A 26,246-nucleotide genomic window follows, 5' to 3' on the forward strand; every position below is an offset into this window, starting at 1 on the left:
GGCTGGAGAGGACCGACCAGCCTGGGCTCAGCCAATGAGAGCCTTCCCTGGGACTTGGCTCACTGTTGCTAGGGCAGGGAGAGTTCTGCCCATGGGGCTGCTGTGCTCAGCATCAGAGCTGACCACCAACACTCTACCACGGCAGTGCCAGACCCCCGGGGCAAATCCCTCTCAGCTCTGTAACTGTGTTTGGCTCACCCCAACTCCAAGAGCCTCAGTTTCCCCATCGGCGTCTAAAAATAATAACAATGAGCGAGGTATGGCGGTGCATGCCTGTCATTCCAGCGCATGAGAGGCTGAGACAGGAAGACCGCAGGTTCGAGGCCAGTCTCAGCAATTCAGTGAGACGCTCGGCAACTTAGTGGGACCCTGTTTCACCAGGAGTGTAACTTGGAGGTAGAATGCCCCTGGGCTCAGCCTTCCATACTTAAGTAAATAAATATAATAGCGGAAACAAGCTGGGCGTGGTGGCGCACGCTTGTAATCCCAGCATTTGGGAGGCTGAGACAGGAGGATCGCAGCTGGAAGACAGCCTCAGCTACGTAGTGAGGACCTTTGTAACTCAGTGAGACCCTGTTTCCAAAAAATAAAGAATAGAGCCGGGCGTGGTGGCGCACGCTTATAATCCCCGTGCTTGGGAGGCGGAGACGGGTATGAGACCCTGTTTCCAAATAAAATATAAAATAGGTCTGGGAGTGTAGCCTGGAGGTAGAAGGGTTCCACCCCCAGTACCACCAAAAAAAAAAAAAAAAAAAAAAGAATAAAAAATAGGACTGGAGTGTTGCTCAGAGGTAGAATGCCCCTGGGTTCCATCCTCAGTACCGCCCCCCCCCAAAAAAAAGGAAACAATACTCCTAGTGCTTGGAATAGCTACTGTTGGTATAAAGTAGGGGCTCGATAAATGGCAATTGGCCAACTAGAGACCCAAGACCCTACAATAACTTCCAGAATAAATAAGACGAATTACAAGAATAAAAATATTAAAAATAAAGAATACTTTTATTCTTTATTTTGAAACAGGGTCTCACTGAGTTGCAAAGGGCCGCCCTAAGTAGTGGAGGCCGTTTGGACCCGCAATCCTCTTGTCTCAGCCTCCAAATGTGGGATTACAACCAGCTTCCCAGCCCTATTTTCTATTTTTTACTTTGAAACTGTCTCACTGAGTCGCAGAGGGCCTGGGTAGCTGAGGGTGGCCGCAGGGTGGCCTCGAACGGCGCTGCTCCTGTCTCAGCCTCCCGAATGTCGGGATTACAGCGTGCGCCACCGCGCCCGGCTCCTACGATGACTTTATCAGGTCGTAAGTCTCTTTACCTGCAAAATGAGTGTAATAGTTGCCCGGACTCATGACAGCACCTTAAGCACACACTAGGTGCTAAATAAATGCTAACTCACGGGGCCCCTTTAGGCTGAGAGGGCCGCTCCCTGAGTCTATACCCGCACGCGCAGTGACCCTGCGGGGCTCTCACCGGCTCCTCGGGGCCGGGCCGCTCATCCCCAGAGACGTCCTGCTCGTAGACCTGGCGGCTGAGGCCCTTCTGCCTCTCTCGCAGCAGCTCCGTGGTGACGGGACTGTAGGCCGGGCTCAGGTGCTGGTACCTAGCGGGAGGCACAGGAGACCCGCCTGATGCCCGGGGGCCGGAGCCGTGTGTTCTGGGTTTGAGAAGTCGCGGCCGCGAGGGTAGTGGGCAGATGGCAGTAGGACCGCCACTGGCATGGGCCTTGGCGTGGTCGCAAGCTCACCTCCTGCACACGATGAGCCAGTCCTCCGTGTACATCTCCACCGCGGCCCGCGCCTGCGCGTCCAGCTTTCTACAGCAAAATAAAAGCAGGGTAAAGCCGGGCGTGGTGTGCGCGCTTGTCATCCCAACATTTGGGAGGCTGAGACAGGAGGATCACAGTTCGCGGACAGCCTCAGCTATTATTTGGTGAGCCCCTCTGCAACTCAGTGAGACCCTGTTTCAAAATAAAGAATAAAAAGTAGGGCTGGGGTTGTAGCCCAGAGGTAGAATGCCCCTGGGTTCCATTCCCAGTACCGAAAAAAATAAATTAAATAAATAAATAAATAAATAAATAAATAAAAATAAAGGCAGACTAAACAGAGGCCAGGCCCAGACAGGAGGCCTTCCAGTGGTGGGGAGGTTGGGACAATGTTTCTTTTCTTTCCTTTTTTTTTTTTTTTTTTGGTGGTACTGGGGTTCCTGGAAGCCCTTCTACCTCTGGGCTACACTCCCAGACCTATTTTATATTTTTGAAACAGGGTCTCTTACGCCAGCGCGGCTGGCTTCGAACCTGCGCGATCCTCCTGTCTCCGCCTCCCCAGCGCGGGGATGACAAGCGTGCGCCACCACGCCCGGCTTTGGGATTATGTTTCTGTCTGTTTCAGAGATGTGGAGGACCAGAGAGGGAGGGTTCATTGTCTGCGGTCACACAGCAGGGCCGGGCGGGACTTTTTGATTCTGGAGCCTTCCCCGGGGAGAGGGCTGTGTGGATGGGGTGCAGAACACACTCGTCCTCAGGGATCCCAGGTTCTGTGGTCCGGCATTCCCGTGGCTGTCGCTGCAACCCCAAGTCATCGGCTGGAAACTCTACCAGGTCCCTGAGGGGCCCGGGCTCAGCATCGGGGGGCCGGCTCAGGAGCACGTCCTCGAAGTCCAGGGGTTCAACGACCTCCGTCAGGGGGACCTGGGTCAAGGAGCACACGGGCCTGTGACCCTGTTGCCCTGGAGGCAGGGGTGGGCGACGGCTGGCTTCGGACCTGACCAGTAAGGCAGTGGGAGCCATGGTGGGTGTTGGAGCTACAGATGAACCAGGAAGGACAAAGGCCTGAGATTTTCCATAGCAGCTGGGCTGGGCCCCACACCCCCCTCCAGGCCCTGCAGGAAGGAAATCACACCCCAGGGTCCAGACTGGAAGCAAAGGAAGAGACAATTCCTAAGCCTAGAGGCCAAGATGGCCCCACCCCTTCCGCAGGGCAGCAGGAAGTCCCTCCCGCCCCACCAGCCCAGGTGGGTGGTCCGGGAAGCCTCCCTAGGACCACCCACAGGACGCCCCCCCAGCAGCTGCAGAGATGCGCTGGCTGTCCCTCTCTGCTGGAGGGGCTGGACAGGGACCTTCCGCACTCACCCCCAGGAAGCTGCTGCTGCGTCTGCTGGAGTGGGGGGAGCCGCTGCGTTCCCGGGACACCTGCTTCCGCACCTCGGAGGCCACTGTCCTGTGAGGAAAAGTCGGGTGGCGGCAGGGCCTGAGAACCCAGGCTTCGGGCCGGCAGATTCATTTCAGGAGCCGGGAACCCCAGCTAGGGAAAACGCAAAACACGGTGGGGGCACACGCCTGTCATTCCAGTACTGGGGAGGCCAAGATAGGAGAATCGCAGGTTCCAGGCCCCCGAAGCTGGTCCTATGACTCTTCCATTTCATTTGTCCTCAGAGCCGCAAAGGTCTGAGTCTAGACACACCGTCCAGGCCTCGGGATTCAACCCGGGGGGCACTGGACCACTGTGCTACACCCCGGGTCCTTTTATTTTTTTAATTTGGAGACAGGGCTTCGCTAAATTGCGGAGGATGAGCCAGGTGTGGTGCACGCTTGTAAGCTGAGTACTTGGGAGGCTGAGACAGGAGGATCTCAGTTTTGTGGCCAGCCTCAGCTACTTAGTGAGGCCCTTTTTCCAAATAAAAGAATAAGATGGGGCTTTGAGTGTAGCACAGAGGTAGAATGCCCCTAAGTTCCATCCCTAGTACCATGTACACACACACACACACACACACACACACACACACACACACACGAAAATAGAGCTGGGGATGTAGCTTAGAGACAGAATACCCCTGGGTCAATGTCCATTAGTTGAATAAAACAATTGAATGAGCCAGGCGTGGGGGTGCACGCTTGTAATCCCCGCACTTGGGAGGCTGAGACAGGAGGATCGCGCAGGTTCGAAGCCAGCCTCAGCTACTTAGTGAGGCTCTCAGCAACTTAGTGAGACCCTATTTCCAAATAAAATATAAAATAGGTCTGGGAGTGTAGCCTGGAGGTAGAAAGCCCCTGGGTTCCATCCCAAGTACCAAAAAAAAAAAAAAAAAAAGGGTTCGTGGACAGCCTCAGCTACTCAGTGAGGCCCTGTGCAACTCAGTGAGACCCTGTTTCAAAATAAAAAATAAAATAGGGCTGGGGGGTGTAGCTCGGAGATACAATTGGCCCTGAGTTCCACCCTCAGTATAACAATTAACTAACTAATTAATTAGCTAGACGTGGTGGTGCACAGTTGCAATCCCAGCATTTTAGAGGCTGAGACAGGAGGAACTCGATTTGCAGACAGCCTCAGCTACTACCTGGGCCCTCTGCAACTCGGTGAGACCCTATTTCAAAATAAAGAATTAAAAAAAAAATAGGGCTGGGGGTGTAGCTCAGAGGTAGAATGTCCCTGGGTTCTATCCCCAGTACGGCAATAATAAAAATAAATAAATAATAAGCAAACATAAGACTGCCCAACCACGATGCCCCAGATGCCCGGCCCACATCCCTCCTCCGCACAGAACTCTCAGTGGCTCGGTCCATCTCGCTCGGGGCAAAGTGTACCCCACTGTAAGCCTGCGCCCGAGGCCTCTGCCCTGCGCTTCTCGGGCACCTGCTCACCTGGGCCTCGGAGATGCACTGGGGCACCGGCCCCGCCCCCCGCCGGTCTTCCGCGTTCCCCACTAAGCCACCCTCCCGGCCCCCACCGTCTCCCCCTCTCCACCCCCAGGAGCGGGCGCTTTCCAGGGACCCCCCAGAACCGCCCCGTGACCTGGGGGAGGTCGGGCCGGGTCGCCTGGGGCGAGGGGAGCCCAGCAGATGCTGAAGCCGGCCCGGGTCTCCCGGACCCCGCCGTCCCCCCCCACCCCGGGGAGCCGGCACCCGCTCTCAGCCTCGCACGACCCCGTCCCCCGTCCCCGGGGGCCGCGGGTCCCCGCCCAGCCGGCCTCCAGCTGGCCGCCCGGCCCCCGCCCGCCCCTCGAGGGCCCGCATCCCCCCCGGGCGCGCAGCTGTCCCGCTCCGCTCCGCCGGCAGCGGGGCAGGGCGCGCGCCGACAGGGGTTCGAGGCCCCGGAGCCCGCGCCCAGGCCCAGGCCTCGGCCGCCATCGCGCCAGGTCCGGCCCGGGGGACGGGGCGGTCGGGTCCCCGCGGCGGCCGGGGCCGGGGTTCGGGGCCGGGGGGCGCCCGCGGGAGGCGGCCCCGCCCCGCCGCGCTACCTGTTGATCTTGTGCGCGAAGGCGCGGCGCTCGGCGGCCGCCATGGCGCCCCGGGTCCCGCTCCCGCCGCCGCCGCCGCCGCCGCCGCCGCCACAGCGCGACCCGCCCGCGTCCCGCCGCCGCCGCCGCCGCCTCAGCTCTGAGCGGCGGTGGGCGTGGCCGGGGCGGTGGGCGTGGCCGGAGCCGCGGGCGTGGCCGGCGCGCGGGGCGTGGCCTCTGTGGGTGTGTCTTCTGGTGGGCGTGGCCTAAGCCGGGCGGGGCTCTTCCGGGTGTGCCCGGCCGCTCTGTGCTGCCCCTGCTGGTCGGAGGCTGGAAGACTGGGGCCCGAGTCCGGCGCGGATGCGGGCGCCAGCGACCTGGCTGGAATTCTATGGAAACGTTCGCGCGTGGAATAAACACACTAAGCAGAATCAAGCCGGGACTAGAAGAGGCGCACACGCCTGTCATCCCAGAATTTGGGAGGCGGAGACGGGAGGATGGCCAGCCTTCGCGACTGAGCGAGGCCCTCAGAAATTTAGGGAGACCCTGTTTCCAAATTTAAAAAAATAATAAAGCCGGGCGTGGTGGCGCGCGCTTGTCATCCCCGTGCTTGGGAGGCTGAGACAGGAGGATCTCACAGGTTCGAAGCCGGCCTCAGCTACTGAGTGAGGGTCTCAGCAACTCAGTGAGACCCTGTTTCCAAATAAAGTATAAAAAATTGGCCTGGGAATATAGCCTGGAGGTAGAAAAGTCCCTGGGTTCCACCCTCAGTAACACACACACACTAATAATAATAATAATAATAATAATAATAATAATAATAATAATAATAGCCGGGCGTGGGGGCACACTCTTGTCATCCCAGTAATTGGGAGGCTGAGACAGGCAGGTTCGAGTCCAGCCTTAGCTTAGTGAAGGCTCTCAGCCACATAGTGAGACCCTGTTTCCAAATAAAATATAAAGAGGTCTGGGGGTGTATCCCAGAGGTAGAAGGCCCTAGGTTCCATCTCCAGGATGCAAAAAAAAAAGAAAAAAAAAAAAAAGAAAAGAAAAAGAAAGAAAGGGAAAGAAAAGAAAAAATAGGGCTGAGGGTGTAGCTCAGAGGTAGAGGTAGAATGCTCTGGGCTCCATCCCCAGTACCACAAAAAAACTTATATATATATATATTTATGGCTGAAGGTGTAGCTTGGAGGTGGGATGCCGCAGAATCCAGTCCGGAAGCCTCAGTTCACCACCGGAAGGAAGATGTGGGCGAGTCTTGGTTAACCAAATTTGTGGTCTCAAGTCTCTTCCCAGAAGGCTCAGCAGGCCAGTACTTGGGAAGCTTAGGCCTGGAGATCACAAGTCGGAGGTCGGCTCGGCAATTAAGTGGGATCCTCGGCAACTTAACAAGACCCTGCCTCAGAATAAAAATAAAAAGAGCTGGGAGTGGGGCGTGGCGGGCACGCTTGGAATCCCAGCATTCGGGAGGCTGAGACAGGAGGATCGCGGTTCGCGGACAGCCACAGCTACTTCGTGAGGCCCTCTGCAACTCAGTGAGACCCTGTTTTAAAATATAGACTAAAAGCCGGGCGTGGTGGCGCACGCTTGTCATCCCCGCGCTTGGGGGGGCTGAGACAGGAGGATCGCGCAGGTTCGAAGCCAGCCTCAGCTACTTAGTGAGGCTCTCAGCAACTTAGTGAGACCCTGTTTCCAAATAAAGTTTAAAAAAAGGTCTGGGAGTATAGCCTAGAGGTAGAAAGCCTCTGGGTTCCACCCCCAGTATCACCAAAAAAAAAAATAATAATAATAATAAAATAAATAAATATATAGATATATAAAATTAGGGCAGGGGGTGCCCTGCGCTCGGGCCCAAGTTTCCATCCTGGCTGGGGAGGCCATGCAGGGCTGCTCCCAGCCCGCGCACCTGCCGGGAGTGGTCCAGCCAGCTCTAGCCCCGCCCACAGCTCCCCGCCGGCCCCGCCCAGCGTCGCCCGCCCCGCCCGGGGCGCGGAGCCAGGCTGGGCAGGGTGCGGATCGCTCCTCTCCCCTCTGGCTCGCCCCAGTGGCCCCCATTAGATCTGGAACCCTCTGTGGTTCGCATAGCAGTGGGGTAAACGTCAGAGTCCTCCCTGCAACCCGGGCAGCCCACGAGGCCCGGCAAGATCTGTCTCTCCCCATCTCCTGACTCTCCCCCGCATCACAGCACCCCTCCAGCTACCTACTTCCCCCAAATCCCTCTGAATACTAGGCTAAGACGCCACCCCAGGGCCTCTGCACATAAAAATGTTGCTATTATCTCCTTTTTCCAGAAGAAACCACCGAATCTGGGGATGGTGACACAGCTGTAATCTCAGTACTTGGGAGGCTGAGACCAGAGGATCACCCGTTCAAGGCCAGTCTCAGCAATTTATTTTTATTTTTGTTTATTTATGCATTTATTTTTGCGGTACTGGGGATTGAACCCAGGGGAATTCTACCTCCAAGCTACACTACCTCCAAGCTACACCCCCAGCCCTATTTCTTCTTTATTTTGAAACAGGGTCTCTCTAAGTGGTGGAGGGCCTCACCAAGTAGCTGAGGCTAACTTGTGATTTCCTATCTCAGCCTCCCAAGTACTGGGATTACAAGGGTGTGCCACCATGCCTGCCCAGTCTCAGCGATTTAGCCAGACTCTGTTTCAAAATAAAAAATTATTCTGGGCGTGGTGACGCACACTTGTAATCTCAGCATTTGGGAGATTGAGAAAGAGGATCACAGTTCACAGCCAGCTTCAGCTACTCAGTGAGGCCCTTTGCAACTCAGTGAGACCCTGTTTCAAAATAAAGAATAAAAAATAGGGCTGGGGTGTCGCTTGGAGGTAAAACTCCCTGGGTTCCATCCCCAGGACCGTATTAAATATTTTTTAAAAAATTGCCAGGCGTGCCGGGCGTGGTGGCGCACACTTGTCATCCCCGCGCTTGGGAGGCGGAGACAGGAGGATAGCTCAGGTTCGAAGCCAGCCGCGCTGGCGTAAGAGACCCTGTTTCAAAAATATAAAATAGGTCTGGGAGTGTAGCCCGGAGGAATAAGGGCTTCCAGGAACCCCAGTACCACCAAAAAAAAAAAAAAAAATTGCCAGGCGTGGTGGTGCACACTTATAATCGCCGCGCTTGGGAGGCGGAGACAGGAGGATCACGCTGGTTCGAAGCCAGCCTCGCTGGCTTAAGAGACCCTGTTTTCAAATAAAAAGTATAAAATAGGTCTAGGAGTGTAGCCCAGAGGTAGAAGAGCTTCCAGGAATCCCAGTATCACCAAAATAATAATAATAATAATAATAATAATAATAATAATAATAATAATAAAAAGCCGGGTGTGATGGCACACACTTGCAATCCCAGCATCTGAGAGGCTGAGACTGGAGGATCACGGTTCACAGCCAGCCTCAGGGATAGGGCTGTGGCTCAGAGGTAGAATGCCCCTGGGTTCAATCCACAGTACCCCCCCACACACACAAAATCAGGAAGAAAAAAAGAAAAGAAACCAAGGAAAACTTGCCCTGTTTGCTGTTTATCTGATGAACTACTGTCAGATCAAGATTCGGACCCAGGCTGGGCGTGGTGGGCACGCTTGTAATCCCCGCTTTTGGGAAGTGAAGACAGGAGGACTGCACAGGTTCGAAGCCAGCCTAGCTGGCTTAAGAGACCCTGTTTCCAAATAAAATACATATTAAAATATAGGTCTAGGAGTGTAGCCTGGAGGTAGAAGGGTTCCATCCTCAGTACCACCAAAAAAAAAAAAAAAAAGAAAGAAAAAAAAGAAAAAGATTCGGACCCAGGGAGCCTGACCCCAAAACAGTTACCCCCAGGACCAACTGGGTTTCAATGCGGACTGTGCTGTGTGACCCAGGGCGCAACCTCAACCTCTCTGAACCTAGCTTCTCTTGTCTGCTCAACAGAGCACCCATTCCCCGGGAGGCCGGTGGGGCCGGTGAGCCCAGGGGCACCGGCTCTGGCTTGGCAGGAGCGACTTTGAAGCTCCCTCCGCCGGCCCTCGAGCACCTGAGCCCAGTGCCTGTCTGACCTGCCGGCCGGTGGCTCCTCCCCACCTCAGCCGACCTCACTGAGCCAGCAGCTGCAGACAGCTGTGCTGGGGGCGGGGGCTGCGCCATGTAAGACCTGGGGTTCAAGTCCCTCTCCCTTCATGCACCCCTCCCCGTCTCTGTCTTACCCCTCTCTGGCTTAAGAGACCCTGTTTCCAAATAAAAATATAAAAATAGGTCTGGAAGTGTAGCCCGGAGGTAGAAGGGCTTCCAGGAACCCCAGTACCACAAACAAACAAACAAAAGCAAAATAAAAGCAAGTGCCGCATGGTTGGACATGCTTGTATTCCCAGGACTTGGGAGGCTGAGAGTAGGATCACAGGTTCATGGCCAGCCTCGGCTACTTAGTGAGGCCCTCCACAACTCAGACCCCATTTCAAAAATAAAGAATAAAAAATAGGGGTGGGGGTGTAGCTTGAAGGTAGAATGCCCCTGGGTTCCATTTCTAGTACGGCAAAACAAACTAATAAACAAAACAACAACAACAAAAAACCGAGCTGGGCGTGGTGGCGCAGGCTTGTAATCCCAGCATTCGGGAGGCTGAGACAGGAGGATCATGGTTCGCGGACAGCCTCAGCTACTTAGTGAGGCCCTTTGCAACTCAGTGAGACCCTGTTTCAAAATAAAAAATAAGCCAGGTGTGGTGGCACACGCTTGTAATCCCGGCGCTTGGGAGGCAGAGACAGGAGGATCGCGCAGGTTCGAAGCCAGCCTCAGCTACTTAGTGAGGCTCTCAGCAACTCAGTGAGACCCTGTTTCCAAATAAAATATAAAAATTGGTCTGGGAGTATAGCCTGGAGGTAGAAAGCCCCTGGGTTCCACCCCAGTACTGCAAAAAAAGGGGGAGGGGGCTGCGGGTGTCGCTCTGGGGTAGAACGCCGCCCCTGCGTTCAGTCCCCATTAGCACCGCCCGAGGGGTCCTGGGGGCCGAATGTGGGTGGCTACTGCCCCCTGGCGGCCCGGGCGGGAATGGCGGGGCCCGGCCTCCCCGACCCTTGCCCCTTCCAGCGAGTCAGGAAACCAGGTGCCACCGGAAGTGAGTGGGCGGGGCTGGCAGGCGCCGTCGGTCCGCGAACACCTGCCACTCACAGGCCCCCGACCTCAGCCTTGCGGAGGCGCCTGCGGGGCTCGAACCGCGCACCTCGTCCCCAGGACGCTCAGCCATTGTGTCCTAAGGGAATCGCTGCCAGGCTCTTGCCACGCATCTTGGCAATTTACTGAATCACTGGATGGGTGGGTGGGTGGGTGGATGGATGGATGGATGAATGGGTGGGTGGGTGGATGGATGGATGGGTGGATGGATGGATGGATGGGTGGATGGATGGATGCATGGGTGAATGGATGGGTGGGTGGATGGATGGATGAATGGATGGATGGATGGATGGATGGGTGGATGGATGGATTGGTGGATGGGTGGATGGATGGGTGGGTGGGTGGGTGGATGGATGGATGGGTGGGTGGATGGATGGATGCATGGGTGAATGGATGGGTGGGTGGATGGATGGATGGATGGATGGATGGGTGGATGGATGGGGGGGTGGATGGGTGGGTGGATGGATGGGTAGGTGGATGGATGGATGGTGGGTGGATGGATGGATGGATGGATGGGTGGATGGATGGGTGGGTGGATGGGTGGGTGGGTGGGTGGGTGGATGGTGGGTGGATGGATGGATGGATGGGGGGGTGGATGGGTGGGTGGATGGATGGGTAGGTGGATGGATGGATGGTGAGTGGATGGATGGATGGATGGGGGGGTGGATGGATGGATGGTGAGTGGATGGATGGATGGATGGGGGGGTGGATGGATGGATGGTGAGTGGATGGATGGATGGATGGGGGGGTGGATGGGTGGGTGGATGGATGGATGGTGGGTGGATGGATGGATGGATGGGGGGGTGGATGGGTGGGTGGATGGGTAGGTGGATGGATGGATGGATGGATGGATGGGTGGATGGATGGATGGATGGATGGGTGAATGGATGGGTGGGTGGATGGATGGGTAGGTGGGTGGATAAATGAGGTGTCTTGCAGAGTGCAGGGTGTGTGTGTGTGTGTGTGTGTGTGTGTGTGTGTGTGTGTTATTGGGGATTGAACTCAGGGGCATTCTACCTCTAAGCTACACCCCCAGTCCTATTTTTTTTTTCCTGTTCTGGAGATGGAACCCAGGGGCATTGGACCTCCAAGCTGCACCCCCAGCCCTATTTTTTTATTCTTTATTTTGAAACAGGGTCTCACTGAGTTGTAGAGGGCCTCACTAAGTAGCTGAGGCTGACCACGAACCCGCAATCATCCTGCCTCGGCCCCCAGAGAGCTTCAGTCTCTCCATCTATGAAATGGGTGCAGTAATCTGCGTGCTGACTGTTCAGGGCTGCGACCGTGAGGTCAGCAGATGGAAGCCGGGGAGGGAGGCACTTTGTCTGCTTGCTTTTCCTGCTGTTTCCTGAGCCAGGGAAGGAGGCTGGACGGCGGCCAGGGAGGGCAGGCCGGCCTCGCTAGCTGAAGTCACAGGGAAGCCGGAGGGGAAGGGCACGAGCTTCCTGTTTTTCTTTGACCAGATGGCCCGGCGACCAAAGCTGGTCTGTCTGGATACGTGTGCCCTTTGGCTGAAATGCACCACTTCTTATTTTAAAAAAAACAACAACAACTCATGGACGCCACGCATGGTGTGCACGCCTGTGATCCTACTACTTGCGATCCTCCTATCTCAGCCTCCCAAGTACTGGGATGAGAGGCAGGTTCGAGGCCAGCCTCAGCAAGTAGTGAGACTCTCGTCAACCTAGGGAGACTCTGTTTCCAAATAAAAATAAAATGGGGCTGAGGGTGCAGCTCAGAGGTAGAGTGCTCCTGAGTTCCATCCCCAGTACCACACACACATGCACACGCACACACACGCACGCACGCACACACGTGCACACACACACCAACAGCAACAATGGATGAAGGATCATGTAACCATTAGTTTTTTGGTGAGTGTGTGTGCGTCTGTGCGTGTGTGTCAGTGCAGATGGAACACAGGGGTGTGCTACCGCTGAGCTACCCCCCTCCCTGCCCTATTTTGTTTTATTATCTATTTATTATTTGCAGTACTGGGGACGGAACCCAGGGGCACTCCATCTCCGAGCTACACCCCAGCCCTATTTTATATTCTTTTATTTTGAAACAGGGTCTCGCTGAGTTGCAGAGGGCCTCTCTGAGTTACACTGAAATTGAAGGACAGATTCATACTGCTTCTTTTTCTTGTTGCTGAAGAATATTCTCTTGTGCTGACGAACTCGGGTTTGTTTGGCAAACCCTGGGAAAACAACTGGGTTGTTTCAAGCCCTTGGCGATTATGAATACAGCTACTATCAACATTCATGTAGAGGTTTTTTTTTTTTTTTAGTACCAGGGATGGAACCCAGGGGCATTCTACCTCCAAGCTACACCCCCAGCTCTATTTTTTTTTATTTTTATTTTTTTGGTGGTACTGGGGTTCCTGGAAGCCCTTCTACCTCCGGGCTACACTCCCAGACCTATTTATTATTATTATTATTATTATTATTATTATTATTATTATTATTATTACTTTGGTGGTACTGGGGTTCCTGGAAGCCCTTCTACCTCTGGGCTACACTCCCAGACCTATTTATTATTATTATTATTATTATTATTATTATTATTATTATTATTTTGGTGGTACTGGGGTTCCTGGAAGCCCTTCTACCTCCGGGCTACACTCCCAGACCTATTTTTTATTATTATTATTATTATTATTATTATTATTATTATTACTTTGGTGGTACTGGGGTTCCTGGAAGCCCTTCTACCTCCGGGCTACACTCCCAGACCTATTTTATATTTTTATTTGGAAACAGTGTCTCTTAAGCCAGCGCGGCTGGCTTCGAACCTGCTCGATCCTCCTGTCTCCGCCTCCCAAGCGCGGGGATTACAAGCGTGCGCCACCACGCCCGGTTTCTATTTTTTATTCTTTATTTTGAAACAGGGTCTCACTGAATTGCAGAGGGCCTCACTAAGTAGCTGAGGCCGTCCGCGAACCGCGATCCTCCGGGTCTCAGCCTCCCGAATGCTGGGATGACGAGCGTGCGCACCACGCCCGGCTCCTCCTAAGAACTGCAGTGGCTCCGTCCAAGCAAGAGTGTGAGGAGCCCAGGCCATCTCGTGAGCCTGGCGTGGAGTGCGTGCTCCAGACAGTGACGGGCTGAGCTCCGCAGATCCTAAGGGGCGCCATTCCTGTGCTGGCAGGGCTGTCCCGCCGCCCTGGCTGAGCTGCGGGTCCGATGGGGCTGTTGATTTTTCCTGTATTATCCCTCACTGGTCCCTTCCAAGCTGGGTCCTGATTTCCATCACCTCCTCCCCAGGCTCAGCCAGGAGGTCCAGCTGGAGGATCTGGAAACCCTCCCAAGAATTCAGAGGTGGCCGGAGGCAGCGCTGGGACTGGCCGGCTCCTGCCCTGGGTCACCTTTTAAAAACGGCAGCAGTCCTCGGCTTCCTGTTTTTCTTTTGAGGGGGAGGTGCTCAGGAAGAAAATGTGTGTGTGTGTGTGTGTGTGTGTGTGTGTGTGTGTGTGTGTGCAAGAGAGACAGACAGACAGACAGACAGACAGACAGGGATTGAAAGCAGGAGCATTTTATCATTGGACTACACCCCCAAACCTATTTATTTATTTATTTATTTATTTATTTATTGTGGTACTGGGGATGGAACCCAGGGCATTATAGGTCCGAGCTACACCACCAGCCCTATTTTTTACTCTTTATTTTGAAACAGGGTCTCACTGAGTTGCAGAGGGCCCAAGTAGCTGAGGCTGGCTGCGAGCCCCGATCCTCCTGTCTCGGCCTCCCGAATGCCGGGATGAGAAGTGCGTGCCACCACGCCGGGTTCTTTTATATCTTTTTGTTTGGAAAAAGGGTCTCACTAAGTTGCTGAGCTGATTGCTGAGACTGACCTCGAATCTGCGACCCTCCCCTTTCAGCCTCCCAAGTACTGGGATTGCAGCTTGGAGTGGCTTCTCTGTACTTTCTACAAAGGCATGCCAAGGCCCTCCTGATGGTCCTGCACCCCGTACACTGTCTTCTAGAGCAAATGACCCTGGGCTCCCGCAGGCTTTCCCGCCAACGTCTTGCAACTCGCAGGATGGCCACAGTCGGCCTCTTGACATCAAAGGGCTTGGGGCGGCGGGGAGGGGGCCAGGAGAGAGTTCTCCCTGATTCACTCCTCAAGCTGACCGGTCAAGCGGCAGCTCTGCGGGGACAGGACACGTGGGCGCGTCTGGTGGGGACGGACCAGGACCGCACCCAGCCCTGGAAGGGACTCCCAGGGGCGCGCCCGCTGCAGCACGTGGGGCCGCAGTTCCTCGGGCCGCCGCCAGGGGACGCGCGAGGCCGGGATCTGAGCCTCGCTTTGCAGACAGGGCGGGGCCATGGAGGGGGCGGGGCCTCGGGTGGGTGTGGCTACGCGGGGCGGGGCTCGAGAAGTGGATATTAAGGGGGCAGCGCGCAGGGGGCGGGGATAAAAAGGGAGGTGAGACGGGGCGTGTCTACCGGGGGCGGTGCTTCCCAGGGGGGGTGCTGGTGGGGGCGGGGCCTGGTGGGGGCGGGGCCCACTCCTAAGTCCATTCCGTCGGCCTCAGCTTCTCACCCTGCCCTCTTGTGTCAGGCCCTTCTTTGCCCATCATCCTTTGCAGCACCGCTTACCTTTGCACCTTACTCCTTTGCACCCGGGGTCCCGTGTCTCTAGTCCCCTTCGCACCCCAGTTCCCCTTCTTGGCACCGGGCGTTTCCTTCGCGCCCCCCCCTCTCCAGCCGTCCATCACCGCTCGGGCTCCTTATCTCGAGTGACCTTTTAGGGAAGGCGTGGTCCAGGGGGGAGACCATCACTCCTCCGCGAACATCTTGCCGGTTCTGCGTGTTCCCAGGAGCAGGCAGGCTGGTAAACATGGCTCAACTTACGAAAGCGTACGCTGTTTTCTCTCCCTTTCGAGCAGCACCTCCGTCCGCCCCGCCAGCCGTCCAGAGCGCCGCAGACCCTGCTGGAGCCGGGGGTCTACACCAGGGAGGGCGGGGAGGCACCCCGGGGTGGGCCAAGTATCAGGAAATCCACTGCGCCTGTCATCCAGCACTCGGGAGGCCGAGGCAGGAGGACCTCCGTTGAGGACGGCCTCAGCTCCTTAGTGAGGCCCTCTGCAACTCAGTGAGACCCTGTTTCAAAATAAAGAATAAAAAATAGGGCTGGGGCGTAGCTCGGAGGTCGAATGCCCCTGGGTTCCATCCCCAGCACGAAAGAAAGAAGGAAAGGAAGGAAGGAAGGAAGGAAGGGAGGGAGGGAGGGAGGGAGCCGGGCGTGGTGGCGCACGCTTGTCATCCCCGCGCTCGGGAGGCTGAGACAGGAGGATCCCACGGGTTCGAAGCCAGCCTCAGCTACTGAGTGAGGCTCTCAGCAACTCAGTGAGACCCTGTTTCCAAATAAAATATAAAATAGGTCTGGGAGTGTAGCCCGGAGGTAGAAAGCCTCTGGGTTCCACCTCCAGTACCACCCAAAAGGAAAGAAAGAAAGAAAGAAAGAAAGAAAGAAAGAAAGAAAGAAAGAAAGACCTCAGTGGCGCGGTGAAGTGCTGGGCTTGTCTATCATCCCAGTACTTGGGAGGCTGAGACAGGAGGATCGCTCAGGCACCTCAACCCTTTTTATATCTTAATTTATTTTTGTGGCACTGGCAATTGAACCCAGGGCGTTCTACCTTCAAGATACACCCCCAGCCCTATTTTATCTTTACGTGTTGGAACAGGGTCTCCCTAAGTTGATGAGAGTCTCACTACTTGCTGAGGCTGTCCTCCAACCTGTAATCCTCCTGTCTCAGCCTCCCGAGTACTGGGATGGCAGGTACAAGCCACCGTGCCCCGCAGTGCTGGGCACTTTGCCCACAGGGCCCTGGTGACATCGTAGGGGGTACCACAGAGGCACAGGTGCCTTTCCTCCATTCCCAGTGCGGCCCATTTGGGGGATGAGGAGCCCTCGGGGGCCCTGTGTCCGGGCACCATGAGTCGCACCTTGCTCCAGCATCCGATTGTGATGTGATAGAGGCCTTTGACTGAGGGGGCAGATGCCTGAGACCCTCAGGCAGCCGGGAAACAGGAGGTCACACCAGTCAACTCCGGTACCCCCAGCCCAGACCTGTGACATGTGAAGAAAATGCTGACCTAAATGTCCAGGGCGCCCAGTCCGGCCATCATGGTTGAGAGCCACAATCCCTACTCTTACCTGAAAAGACTGCTGCGCACGCTGAACGCCTTGGTGGCTGTGAGTGTATTGCGAGCCAGGCCCGGGCTCTGGAGCCCCTCTCCCCCCACAGCTCCCTGCAAGACAGAACTAAGCTGACCCAGATTGGCCTCCGGATCTGTGGTCCCCAGACAGTCAGGAGAAATGTAGGCCAGGCTGACGAGGAGCCGGGCACGTGGGGGACAGGCGGCGGCTCAGAGGGACCAGCACGGCGAAATCGGCACAGACGCGTGCAGCCCTGAGGCCCCGCGCAGGAGGACAAGCTGACAGCAAGTTTTAAAAAATATTTTGGTACTGGGGATGGAACCCAGGGGCATTCTACCTCCGAGCTACACCCCCAGCCCTATTTTTTATTTTTTTTATTTGGAAACAGGTTCTCACTGAGTTGCAGAGGGCCTCACTAAGTAGTATTGGCTGGCCGCAGAACACGATCCTCTGGTCTCAGCCTCCCGAATGCCGGGGTTACAAGCGTGCGCCACCACGCCCGGCTTCTTTTTTATTTTTAGTTGAAATGAGGTCTTGCTAAATTTCTCAAGGCTTCCCTATTAGCTGAATCTGTATGCGCCATGGTGCCCGGCTTTCTATATACCTTTTAAAAAGCAGCAGAATAGCCGGGCGTGGTGGCGCACGCTTGTCATCCCCACGTTTGGGAGGCAGAGACAGGAGGATCGCGCAGGTTCGAAGCCAGCCGCTCTGGCTTAGGAGACCCTGTTTCCAAATAAAAACGTATAAAAATAGGTCTGGGAGTGTAGCCTGGAGGTAGAAGGGCTTCCAGGAACCCCAGTACCACCAAAAATAAAAATAAAATAAATAAAAAAATAGTGCTGGGGGTGTCGCTCGGAGGTAGAATGCCCCTGGAACCAGAAAAACATAAAAAATAAAATGGAGGTGAGGGTGTATCTTGGAAGTAGAACACCCCTGAGTCCAACCCCCAGTACCAAAAATAAAGAGCCTGCTTTTGCTGATGCGAAGGGCCGTGCTCCCTGCCCGCAGGCCGGCGCCCCTGTGCCATCCTCACGCCTCCCTTTCTGCTCCGTGTCCTCAAGGTGTCTGGCCTGGCGCTCATTGGCCTGGGCCTCGGTGTCCAGTACAGACAGGCCACGCTGACCAGGGTCCTGGGGCTGTCCTCGGCACACCTCTTCCACGCCGGCCACCTGAGCCTGGCCATGGGCTGCGTCGCCATCCTGCTGGGCCTCGTAGGCTGGTACGGAGCTATGACGGAAAGCAGAAGCACACTCTTGTTTGTAAGTGGGGCCCACGGGCACAGCTGCCACCGCCCGCCGCCCCGCCAGGGTCCCCCGGTGCACTGCGGCCGCTCGTGTCTCCTCCTCCTCCTCCTCCTCCTTCCCTTCCTCCCCCTCCTCCTCCTTTTGATGAAAAGTAGGGATCACACATAAGGGCATTTTACTTCCCTTTTTGTGCGTGTGGTACTGGGGATGGAACCCAGTGGCATTGTGCCACCAAGTTACACCCCCAGTCCCTTTTTTTTTCTTTTTTGCAATACTGAGGATGGAACCCAGGGGCATTCTACCTACAAACTACGCCCCCAGTCATATTGTTTATTCTTTCTTTTGAAACAGGGTCTCACTGAGTTGCAGAGGGCCTAAGGAGACGAGGCTGTCCGCGAACCGCGATCCTCCCGTCTCAGCTTCCCGAGTGCTGGGATGACAAGCGTGCGCCACCACGCCCAGCTTTCTGTCTGATTTTTGTATTTTGAAACAAGGCTTCGCTGGGTTGCTGAGGCTGGCCCGGAACCCGGGATCCTCCTGTCTCGGCCTCCCAAGTCCTGGAATTACAGGCAAGCACCACCACGCCTGGCTCACCCATAATTTCACCTGGAAGACTCCAAGACACCTGTCTCTCTTATGCCCCATGTCCAACATAAGCCCAAATTCCATGAGGTTTACATTGGAATCTGTGCCTGTAACGCTAAGTCTTAGTTAAGTCTTTGTGATGGTGTGGGACCCTCCGGGCTCTCGGACGCCCTCTGGTGGCTGTGCCAGGAACAGCACGAGGAGGGGCCGGATCCCCATAGGCTAAGAAGAGGGTCCAGGGGCTCAGGATGCAGCCCAGTGCTGACCTGCTTGCCTGGTGCAAGTGAGGTTCAAGTTCCAGATCCCAGCACTGTAAGGGAAAAAAAAGTATGTTAAGTTGGGCATGGTGGTGGCGCAAGCCAGTACTAAGGAGGCTGAGACAGGAGGATCGCAGGTTCGAGGACAGCCTCAGCAAGTACTGAGACTCCCATCAACCTAGAGAGACCCTGTTTCAAAGTAAAATAAAAGTAAAACCGGGCGTGATGGCCCATACAGGAGGATCACAGGTTCGTAGTGAGACTCTCATCAATCTAGTGAGACCCTATTTCAAACTAAATATAAAATAGGGCTGTGGGTACTGCTTGGAGTTAATATTCCCCTGGGTTCAGCCCCCAGTATTGCAAAAATAAAGAAATAAATATATTAAATTTAAAATATATTAATATAATATATAACATATACTAAGAAATAAATATATTAAATTAAAATTATATTAAATTAGCCGGGCATGGTGGTGCACGCTTGTAATCCCCGCGCTTGGGAGGCTGAGACAGGAAGATCGCATGGGTTCGAAGCCAGCCTCAGCTACTTAGTGAGGCTCTCAGCAACTTAGTGAGACCCTGTTTCCAAAAAAAAAAAAAAAAAAAAGGTCTGGGGGTATAGCCCGGAGGTAGAAAGCCTCTGGTTTCCACTCCCAGTACCACCAAAAAGAAAAATTATATTAAATTAAAATTTCCCTAGGTTCAGTCCCTAGTATTGCAAAAATGAATTAATTATAGGAGCCGGGCATGGTGATGCATGCTTACAATCTCAGCATTCAGGAGGCTGAGACAGGAGGATCACGGTTTGTGAATAGCCTCAGCTAGGTAGTGAGGCCCTCTGCAACTCAGTGAGACCCTGTTTCAAAATAAAGAATAAAATATAAGGCTGGGGGTGTAGCTCGGAGGTCGATTGCCCCTGGGTTCCATCCCCAGGACTGCAAAAATAAAAAAATTTAAAAAATAATCCAGGCTTGGTGGCACACGCTCGTCATCCCCGCGCTCGGGAGGCGGAGACAGGAGGATGGCGCGGGTTCGAAGCCAGCCGCGCGCGCTGGCTTAGGAGACCCTGTTTCCAAATAAAAATGTAAAAATAGGTCTGGGAGTGTAGCCTGGAGGTAAAAGGGCTTCCAGGAACCCCAGTACCACCAAAAAAAAAAAAAACCAAAAAAAACCAAAAACCAGTAGGGCTGAGCGTATAGCAAAGAAGTACACTGCCCCTTGGTTCCATCCTCAGCACCACGCACACACACACACACACACACACACACACACACACACACACACACACACACCGGCCTCCTCGCTGTATCCGCCAGCCCAGCCTCGTTCCCCTGTCTTCCAGTACTTCCTGTCCATGGTCGCCATCATGGTGGTGGAGGTCACGGTTGCCTCGGTGGTCCTTGCCTTCCTCCCAATCGTGAGTATGGCCGGCCTCTCTCGCTGGGCCGTCAAAAGGAAAAAACTTCAGCCAGCCACGGTGGCGCCCGCTTGTCATCCCCGCGCTTGGGAGGCAGAGACAGGAGGGTCACGGGTTCGTGGCCAGCCTCAGCTGCTCAGTGAGGCCTTTGGCAACTTAGTGAGCCCCTGTTTCAAAATCAAAACACAACAACATGGGACAGGGCTGGGGGTGTCGCTCGGAGGTAGACTGCCCCTGGGTTCCATCCCCAGCACTGCAAAAAGAAAAGGAAAAAAAAACCCACTAAATTGCCTTGTATGTGTGCAAAGAGGGTTTTGGTTGGTGGGGATGAGACTCGGTTTCTAAAAGGGCGTCACGCCGACCGCGGGCGGAGCAAGCTCGTGGGCGAGGAGAAAGGACGGGAACAGCCAGTGCGGTGGCTGGGGACCCACGCGCACCCGGCTCCCCGCCCCTCGCTCCCACCCCTCTCTTCTTTGGGACTGGGGATGGAGCCCAGGGACATTCTACCTCTCAGTGACACCCCCAGCCCTTTTTATTATTTATTTATTTATTTATTTATTTATTTATTTATTTATTTATTTATTTATGGGTCTGGGGATGGAACCCAGGGGCATTCGACCTCCGAGCTACACCCCCTGCCCTATTTTTTATTCTTTATTTATTTTTTAATTTTTTTTTTGCGGGTCTGGGGATGGGACCCAGGGGCATTCGACCTCCGAGCTACACCCCCTGCCCTATTTTTTATTCTGTATTCTGAAACCGGGCCTCACTGAGTTGCAGAGGGCCTCGCTAAGTAGCCGAGGCTGTCCGCGAACTGCGATCCTCCCGTCTCAGCCTCCCGGATGCTGGGATGACAAGTGCGCGCCACCACGCCCGGCAGCTATTTTATTTTTATTTTTGAAACAGGGTCTCGCTAGGTTGCTGAGTAAGTAGTTGAGGCTGGCCTTGAACCTATGATCCTCCTGTCTCAGCCTCCCAAGTATGGAGATTACAGACGTGCTCCACCACACTCCGCTGGGTGTACACATCTCTGACGGGCAACATGGCAGCATAATGTGGCCCCCTCTTGCCAGACCCACGAGCTGGGGATAGCAACAGCAAAAGAATCACAGAGAGCCGGGCGCGGGGGCGCACGCTTGTCATCCCCGCGCTTGGGAGGCTGAGACAGGAGGATCGGGGTTCGAGGGCAGCCTCAGCTACTTGGTGAGGCTCTCGGCAACTTAGTGAGACCCTGTTTCCAAATAAAGTATAAAATAGGTCTGGGAGTGTAGCCCGGAGGTAGAAAGCCCCTGGATTCCACCCCCAGTACCGCAAAAAGAGAAAAAGAAAAAAAGGAATCCCCAAGAAGCAAGCATCACCTGTCACCTCTAGCGGAGGGGCTGAGGGTCCCCCTAAGTGTTTGAGGCTGGCCTCCAAACAGCCATCCTCTTGGCCCCGCCTCCCAAGGGCTGGGATGACAGCCGCCCATCACCACTGCTGACTCTAGCTTTGCTGTGTGGGGTGTTAACTGCTTCTGGTCTCTTCTGGAAGATTCGAGAAGTGACCTTGGAACACACCTTCGTGACCCTGAGGAAAAATTACAGAGGTTACAATGAGCCAGACGACTATTCTACCCAGTGGAACCTGGTTATGGAGAAGGTGAGGCTTTAGTTTGTTTATTTACTTATTTATTTTGCGGTACTGGGGATGGAACCCGGGGCATTCGACCTCCAAGCTACATCCTCAGTCCTATTTTTGATTCTTTATTTTGAAACAGGGTCTCACTGAGTTGCAGAGGGCCTCCAACTCAGTGAGACCCTGTTTCAAAATAAAAAATAAAAATAGGACTGAGGGTGTAGCTTGGCAGTAGAATGCCTCTGGGTTCCATCCCTGGTACTGTAAAAAAAAATAAAAATAAATAAAAATAAATAAATAAAAACAAAAAGACTAGAAAATAGGGCTGAGGGTGCAGCTCAGAGGTACAGTGAACTGGGTTTCATCCCCAGTATTGCTAAATAAATAAATAAATAAGTAATAAAAATTAGGACTGGGGCTGGGCGTGGTGGCGCACGCTTGTAATCCCAGCATGTGGGAGGCTGAGACCGGAGGATCGCGGTTCGCGGACGGCCTCAGCTACTTAGTGAGGTCCTCCGCAACTCAGTGAGACCTGTTTAAAAATAAATAAGCCGGGCGTGGTGGCGCACGCTTGTCATCCCCGCGCTTGGGAGGCGGAGACAGGAGGATCACAGGGGTTCGAAGCCAGCCTCAGCTACTTAGTGAGACCCTGTTTCCAAAATAAAATATAAGAAAAAGGTCTGGGAGTATAGCCTGGAGGTAGAAAGCCTCTGGCTTCCACCCCCAGTACCACCAAAAAAAATAAATAAATAATAAAAAGTTGGGCAGGGGGTATAGCTCGGAGGTCAAATGCCCCTGAGTTCCGTCCCCAGTACGGCACACACACTCAATTTCTCGTTTTCTTCTCTGTGCAGTTAAAATGCTGCGGGGTGAAAAACTACACGGATTTTTCTGGCTCCTCCTTTGAGATGACAACGGGCCACGCGTACCCCAGGGGCTGCTGCAAATCCATAGGAACGGCGGCCTGCGACGGCCGCAACGCGTCCACGAGCGTCATCCACCAGGAGGTGAGGCCAGGGGCCTGAGCACCTGCGGCGGTGCTGGGGAGGGACCAGGGCAGTCGCCTCTAAGTACACCCCAGTTTGTTCATTCATTCATTCATTTTTTGTGTGCGGTGCTGGGGATGGAACCCAGGGGCATTCTACCTCCGAGCTACACCCCCAGCCCTATTTTTTATTCTTTATTTTGAATCAGGGTCTCACTGAGTTGCAGAGGGCCTCGCTAAGTAGCCGAGGCTGTCAGTGAACCGCGATCCTCCTGTCTCAGCCTCCCGAATGCTGGGATGACGAGCGTGCGCCACCACGCCCAGCTATCAGTTAATTAATTTTATTACTTTTGAGGTACTGAGGATTGAAGCCACAGGTGTTCCAGCTATGAGCCAGCCCTATTTTATTAATTTTGAAACAGGGTCTCACTAAATTATTAAGAGCCTCACTTTGCTGTTGAGGCCAGCCCTGATCCTGCGATCCTCCTGTCTCAGCCTCCCAAATACTGAGATTGCAGGTGTGTGCCACCACATTCCAGCACCTTTCCTTTTTTCTTTCTTTTACTGGGGTTGGAAGTCTGAGCTTCATCCATGCTGGGCAAGCACCCTACTAGCAAGCTATAACACTAGCCCCTCACCTTTTTTTTTTTTTTAATCTATTTTTGTGGTACTGGGGATGGAAAAAAATAAAAATAATAATTGGGCTTGGATGTAGCTTGTAGGTAGGATGCCCCTGGGTTCCAAAAAAAAAAAAAGTTTATTCAGAAATAACTAACAGCCATGTATGGGGGTGCACACTTGTCATCCCAGCATTTGGGAGGCTGAGACAGGAGGATCGTGGTTGCAGACAGCCTCTGCTATGTAGTGAGGCCCTCTGCAACTCAGTGAGATCCTGTTTCAAAATGAAGGATTAAAAAAATAGGGCTGGGGGGTGTAGCTCAGAGGTCAAATGCCCTGGGTTCTATTCCCAGTACCGCAAAAACTAAAACAAAAATTAAACAAACAAACAAACAAAAAAACAAAAAACCTGAGCCCCACCCAGCTCCTGCGTTCGCTCTCGGATCTGCAGGGATGTTTCCTCAAGCTCCTGAAGATAACCAAGACTCAGAGCTTCACCCTGAGTGGGGTCTCCCTGGGGGCAGCCATACTGCAGGTAAGGACCAGCTGCTCGGGACACAAGGAACTTTTGGACTCGCAGGTCTGGGGATGGGACCCGGGGGCATTCCACCTCCGAGCTGCACCCCCAGCCCTGTTTTTATTTTTGCTTTTATTTTGAAACAGGGTCTCGCTAGGTTGATGAGAGTCTCACTACTTGCCAAGTCTGTCCTCAAACTTGTGATCCTCCTGCCTCAGCCTCCCAGGTACGGGGGTGACAGGTGTGCGCCCCACGCCTGGCTAACATTTCTTTCTCCTCCCATTCAGCTGCCAGGGGTTCTGGTCACCTTGCTCCTGTTCATCAAGCTGGGCTGACACCCAGGCCTGGAGTGCACAGGACACCGCAGCCCGGCTGGCTTCCAGACGCTGGTTCTCATTTTTTATTTCTCTGTGCCACTAGCTGCTTCTGGATGGGGCATTGGTAATGAAAAGTTCTGAAAATCTCCATTCGTCCTGACCCCTGTCGACTTGGTTTTTTTATTCGCACCAGCTAAAAATGATTTGTCCAAGCCGGGCATGGTGGCGCACGCTTGTCATCCCAGCATTCAGGAGGCTGAGACAGGAAGATCGCGATTCACAGGCAGCCTCAGCTACTTAGTGAGGATCTTTGCAACTCAGCGAGACCCTGTTTCAAAATAAGGAAGAAAAAAAATAGGGCTGGGGGTGTAGCTCAAAAAAAGAATGCCCCTCCAGCGAGGCCAGGATCGGAGCCTGCTGTGAGGCAAGGGTGGTGCTGGGGCCAGCAAGGCTGGGATTGGAGCCTGCCGTGAGGCAAGGCCGGGGCTGGGGTTTTGGAGGCCGGGATCGAAGCCTGCCTTGTGGCGAGGACGGTCCTGGGGCCAGCAAGGCCAGGATCAGTACCTGTCATGTGGTGAGGCCGTAGCTGGAGCCAACGAGGCTGGGATAGGAGCTTGCCTTAAGGCAAAGCCTGTGCTGGGGCCCCTGAGACAAGGATGGAGCCTGCCATGAGGCAAGGCCAGTACTGGAGCTAGCGAGGCTGGGATTAGAGTCTGCTGGGTGGCCAGGCCGGTGCTGGGGCCTTCAAGAGTGGGATCAGAGCTTGCAATACGGCAGAGAAATATCACAGAAAACAAAAAAAATCAGATGCTTTCCCTAATATGTAAAAACTAGGAAGAAATGGGTAATAGGAGAAAATCTGATTGAAGAAGGGGCCCTATGGAGGAGCAATTAAGGTGACCAATCAGAGAGAATGGGATGGGGGAAGATGGAATCTCTTTACAACTCATGATGTATGTATGTAAACAAATATATCAAAGTTAATCACTAAATCAAGTGTGGGATTGAGGGAGGGAGAGGGAGAGGGATGGGGATTGGATAGAGGCCAATTGGATGATATGTGCTTGGAAGTCCTCACAAGTCTTGTATTCCATTGTGATGTTTGACTACAATGCACCAATAAAAATATATTTAAAAAAAGAATGCCCCTGAATTTAATTTCCAGTACTGCTGAGAGAGAGAGAGAGAGAGAGAGAGAGAGAGAGAGAGATTGATTTGTCCTGACATACCTGAAGAGGATTGTGTATAAGTCCATTTTTTGTTGCTGTAATGAAAAACCTCAGATTGGATACTCACAACAAAAAGAGGCCTCCAACCGGGCATGGCGGCACAGGCTTGTAATCTCAGTACTTGGGAGGCTGAGACAGGATTGCAAGTTTGAGGCCAGCCTCAGCAAGGAGCGAGACTATCATCAACTTAACATGACCCTGTTTCAAAATAAAAATAAAAATAGGGCTGGGGTGTCGTTGGGAGGTAGAATGCCCTTAGGTTCAGTCCCCAGCACCACAAAAAAAAGAGAAAAGAAAAGAAAAGAAAAGAAAGAAGGAAGGAAGGAAGGAAGGAAGTAAAGAAAGAAAGAAAGAAAAAAAAAAGAAAATAGGATTGAGTAGCTGAGTTTGGGAGCCTGCGAGGCTCTGGTGAGGGCTCCCTGGGCCGTATCACCTCATCACGCTTGGAACCAGGAAACAGATGGGGCTGAATGCACTAGAGATTGTACCACGCTAGCCCGGAAGCCAGGCCAAGGGGAGGGGCCAGTCCTGAGGCCTCCCGCTAGGCCACGCCTCTTAAAGGTCCCATGATCTCTGTATGTGAATGAGTAACTCTGTGTGTGTGTGTGTGTGTGTGTGTGTGTGTTGGGTTGAACCCAGGGAATTCTACCTCTGAGCTACACCCCCAGCCCTATTTTTATCTTTAATTTTTTGGTGGTACTGGGGTTCCTGGAAGCCCTTCTACCTCCGGGCTACACTCCCAGACCTATTTTTATACTTTTTAAATTTGGAAACACGGTCTCTTAAGCCAGCCGGACTGGCTTCGAACCTGCGCCATCCTCCTGTCTCTGCCTCCCAAGCGCGGGGATGACAAGCGTGCGCCACCACGCCCGGCTATTTTTATTTTGAAACAGGGTCTCGCTAAGTTCCTAAGGCTGGTCTTGAACCTGTGGTCCT

At 53.9% G+C, this 26,246-nt stretch overlaps 2 protein-coding genes across 2 annotated transcripts in view; one reads left to right on the forward strand and one right to left on the reverse strand.

The window, feature by feature from the left end:
• Positions 1-5,272, reverse strand: part of DOCK6 (dedicator of cytokinesis 6) — a gene marked incomplete at both ends in the record, with an annotated part of 52,865 nt that extends 47,593 nt beyond the window's left edge. The window contains 5 exons of the mRNA XM_080715528.1: positions 1,467-1,596; positions 1,741-1,809; positions 2,507-2,682; positions 3,124-3,211; positions 5,229-5,272. Of these exons, the coding sequence (XP_080571654.1) occupies positions 1,467-1,596; positions 1,741-1,809; positions 2,507-2,682; positions 3,124-3,211; positions 5,229-5,272 (507 nt within the window). The remainder of the gene's footprint in view (positions 1-1,466; positions 1,597-1,740; positions 1,810-2,506; positions 2,683-3,123; positions 3,212-5,228) is intronic.
• An 11,219-nt stretch (positions 5,273-16,491) lies between these two features.
• On the forward strand, positions 16,492-24,099 carry TSPAN16 (tetraspanin 16; the record flags this gene model as incomplete). Its single annotated transcript, XM_080715529.1, has 7 exons — positions 16,492-16,560; positions 17,586-17,783; positions 19,956-20,030; positions 21,561-21,668; positions 22,499-22,651; positions 23,699-23,782; positions 24,052-24,099. 7 exons carry the CDS (start codon positions 16,492-16,494, stop codon positions 24,097-24,099), a joined length of 735 nt encoding a protein of 244 aa, XP_080571655.1.
• Positions 24,100-26,246: the final 2,147 nt, after the last annotated feature.

The sequence above is a fragment of the Muscardinus avellanarius genome, assembly GCF_963383645.1.
Source record: "Muscardinus avellanarius genome assembly, chromosome: 18".
NCBI lineage: Eukaryota > Metazoa > Chordata > Mammalia > Rodentia > Gliridae > Muscardinus > Muscardinus avellanarius.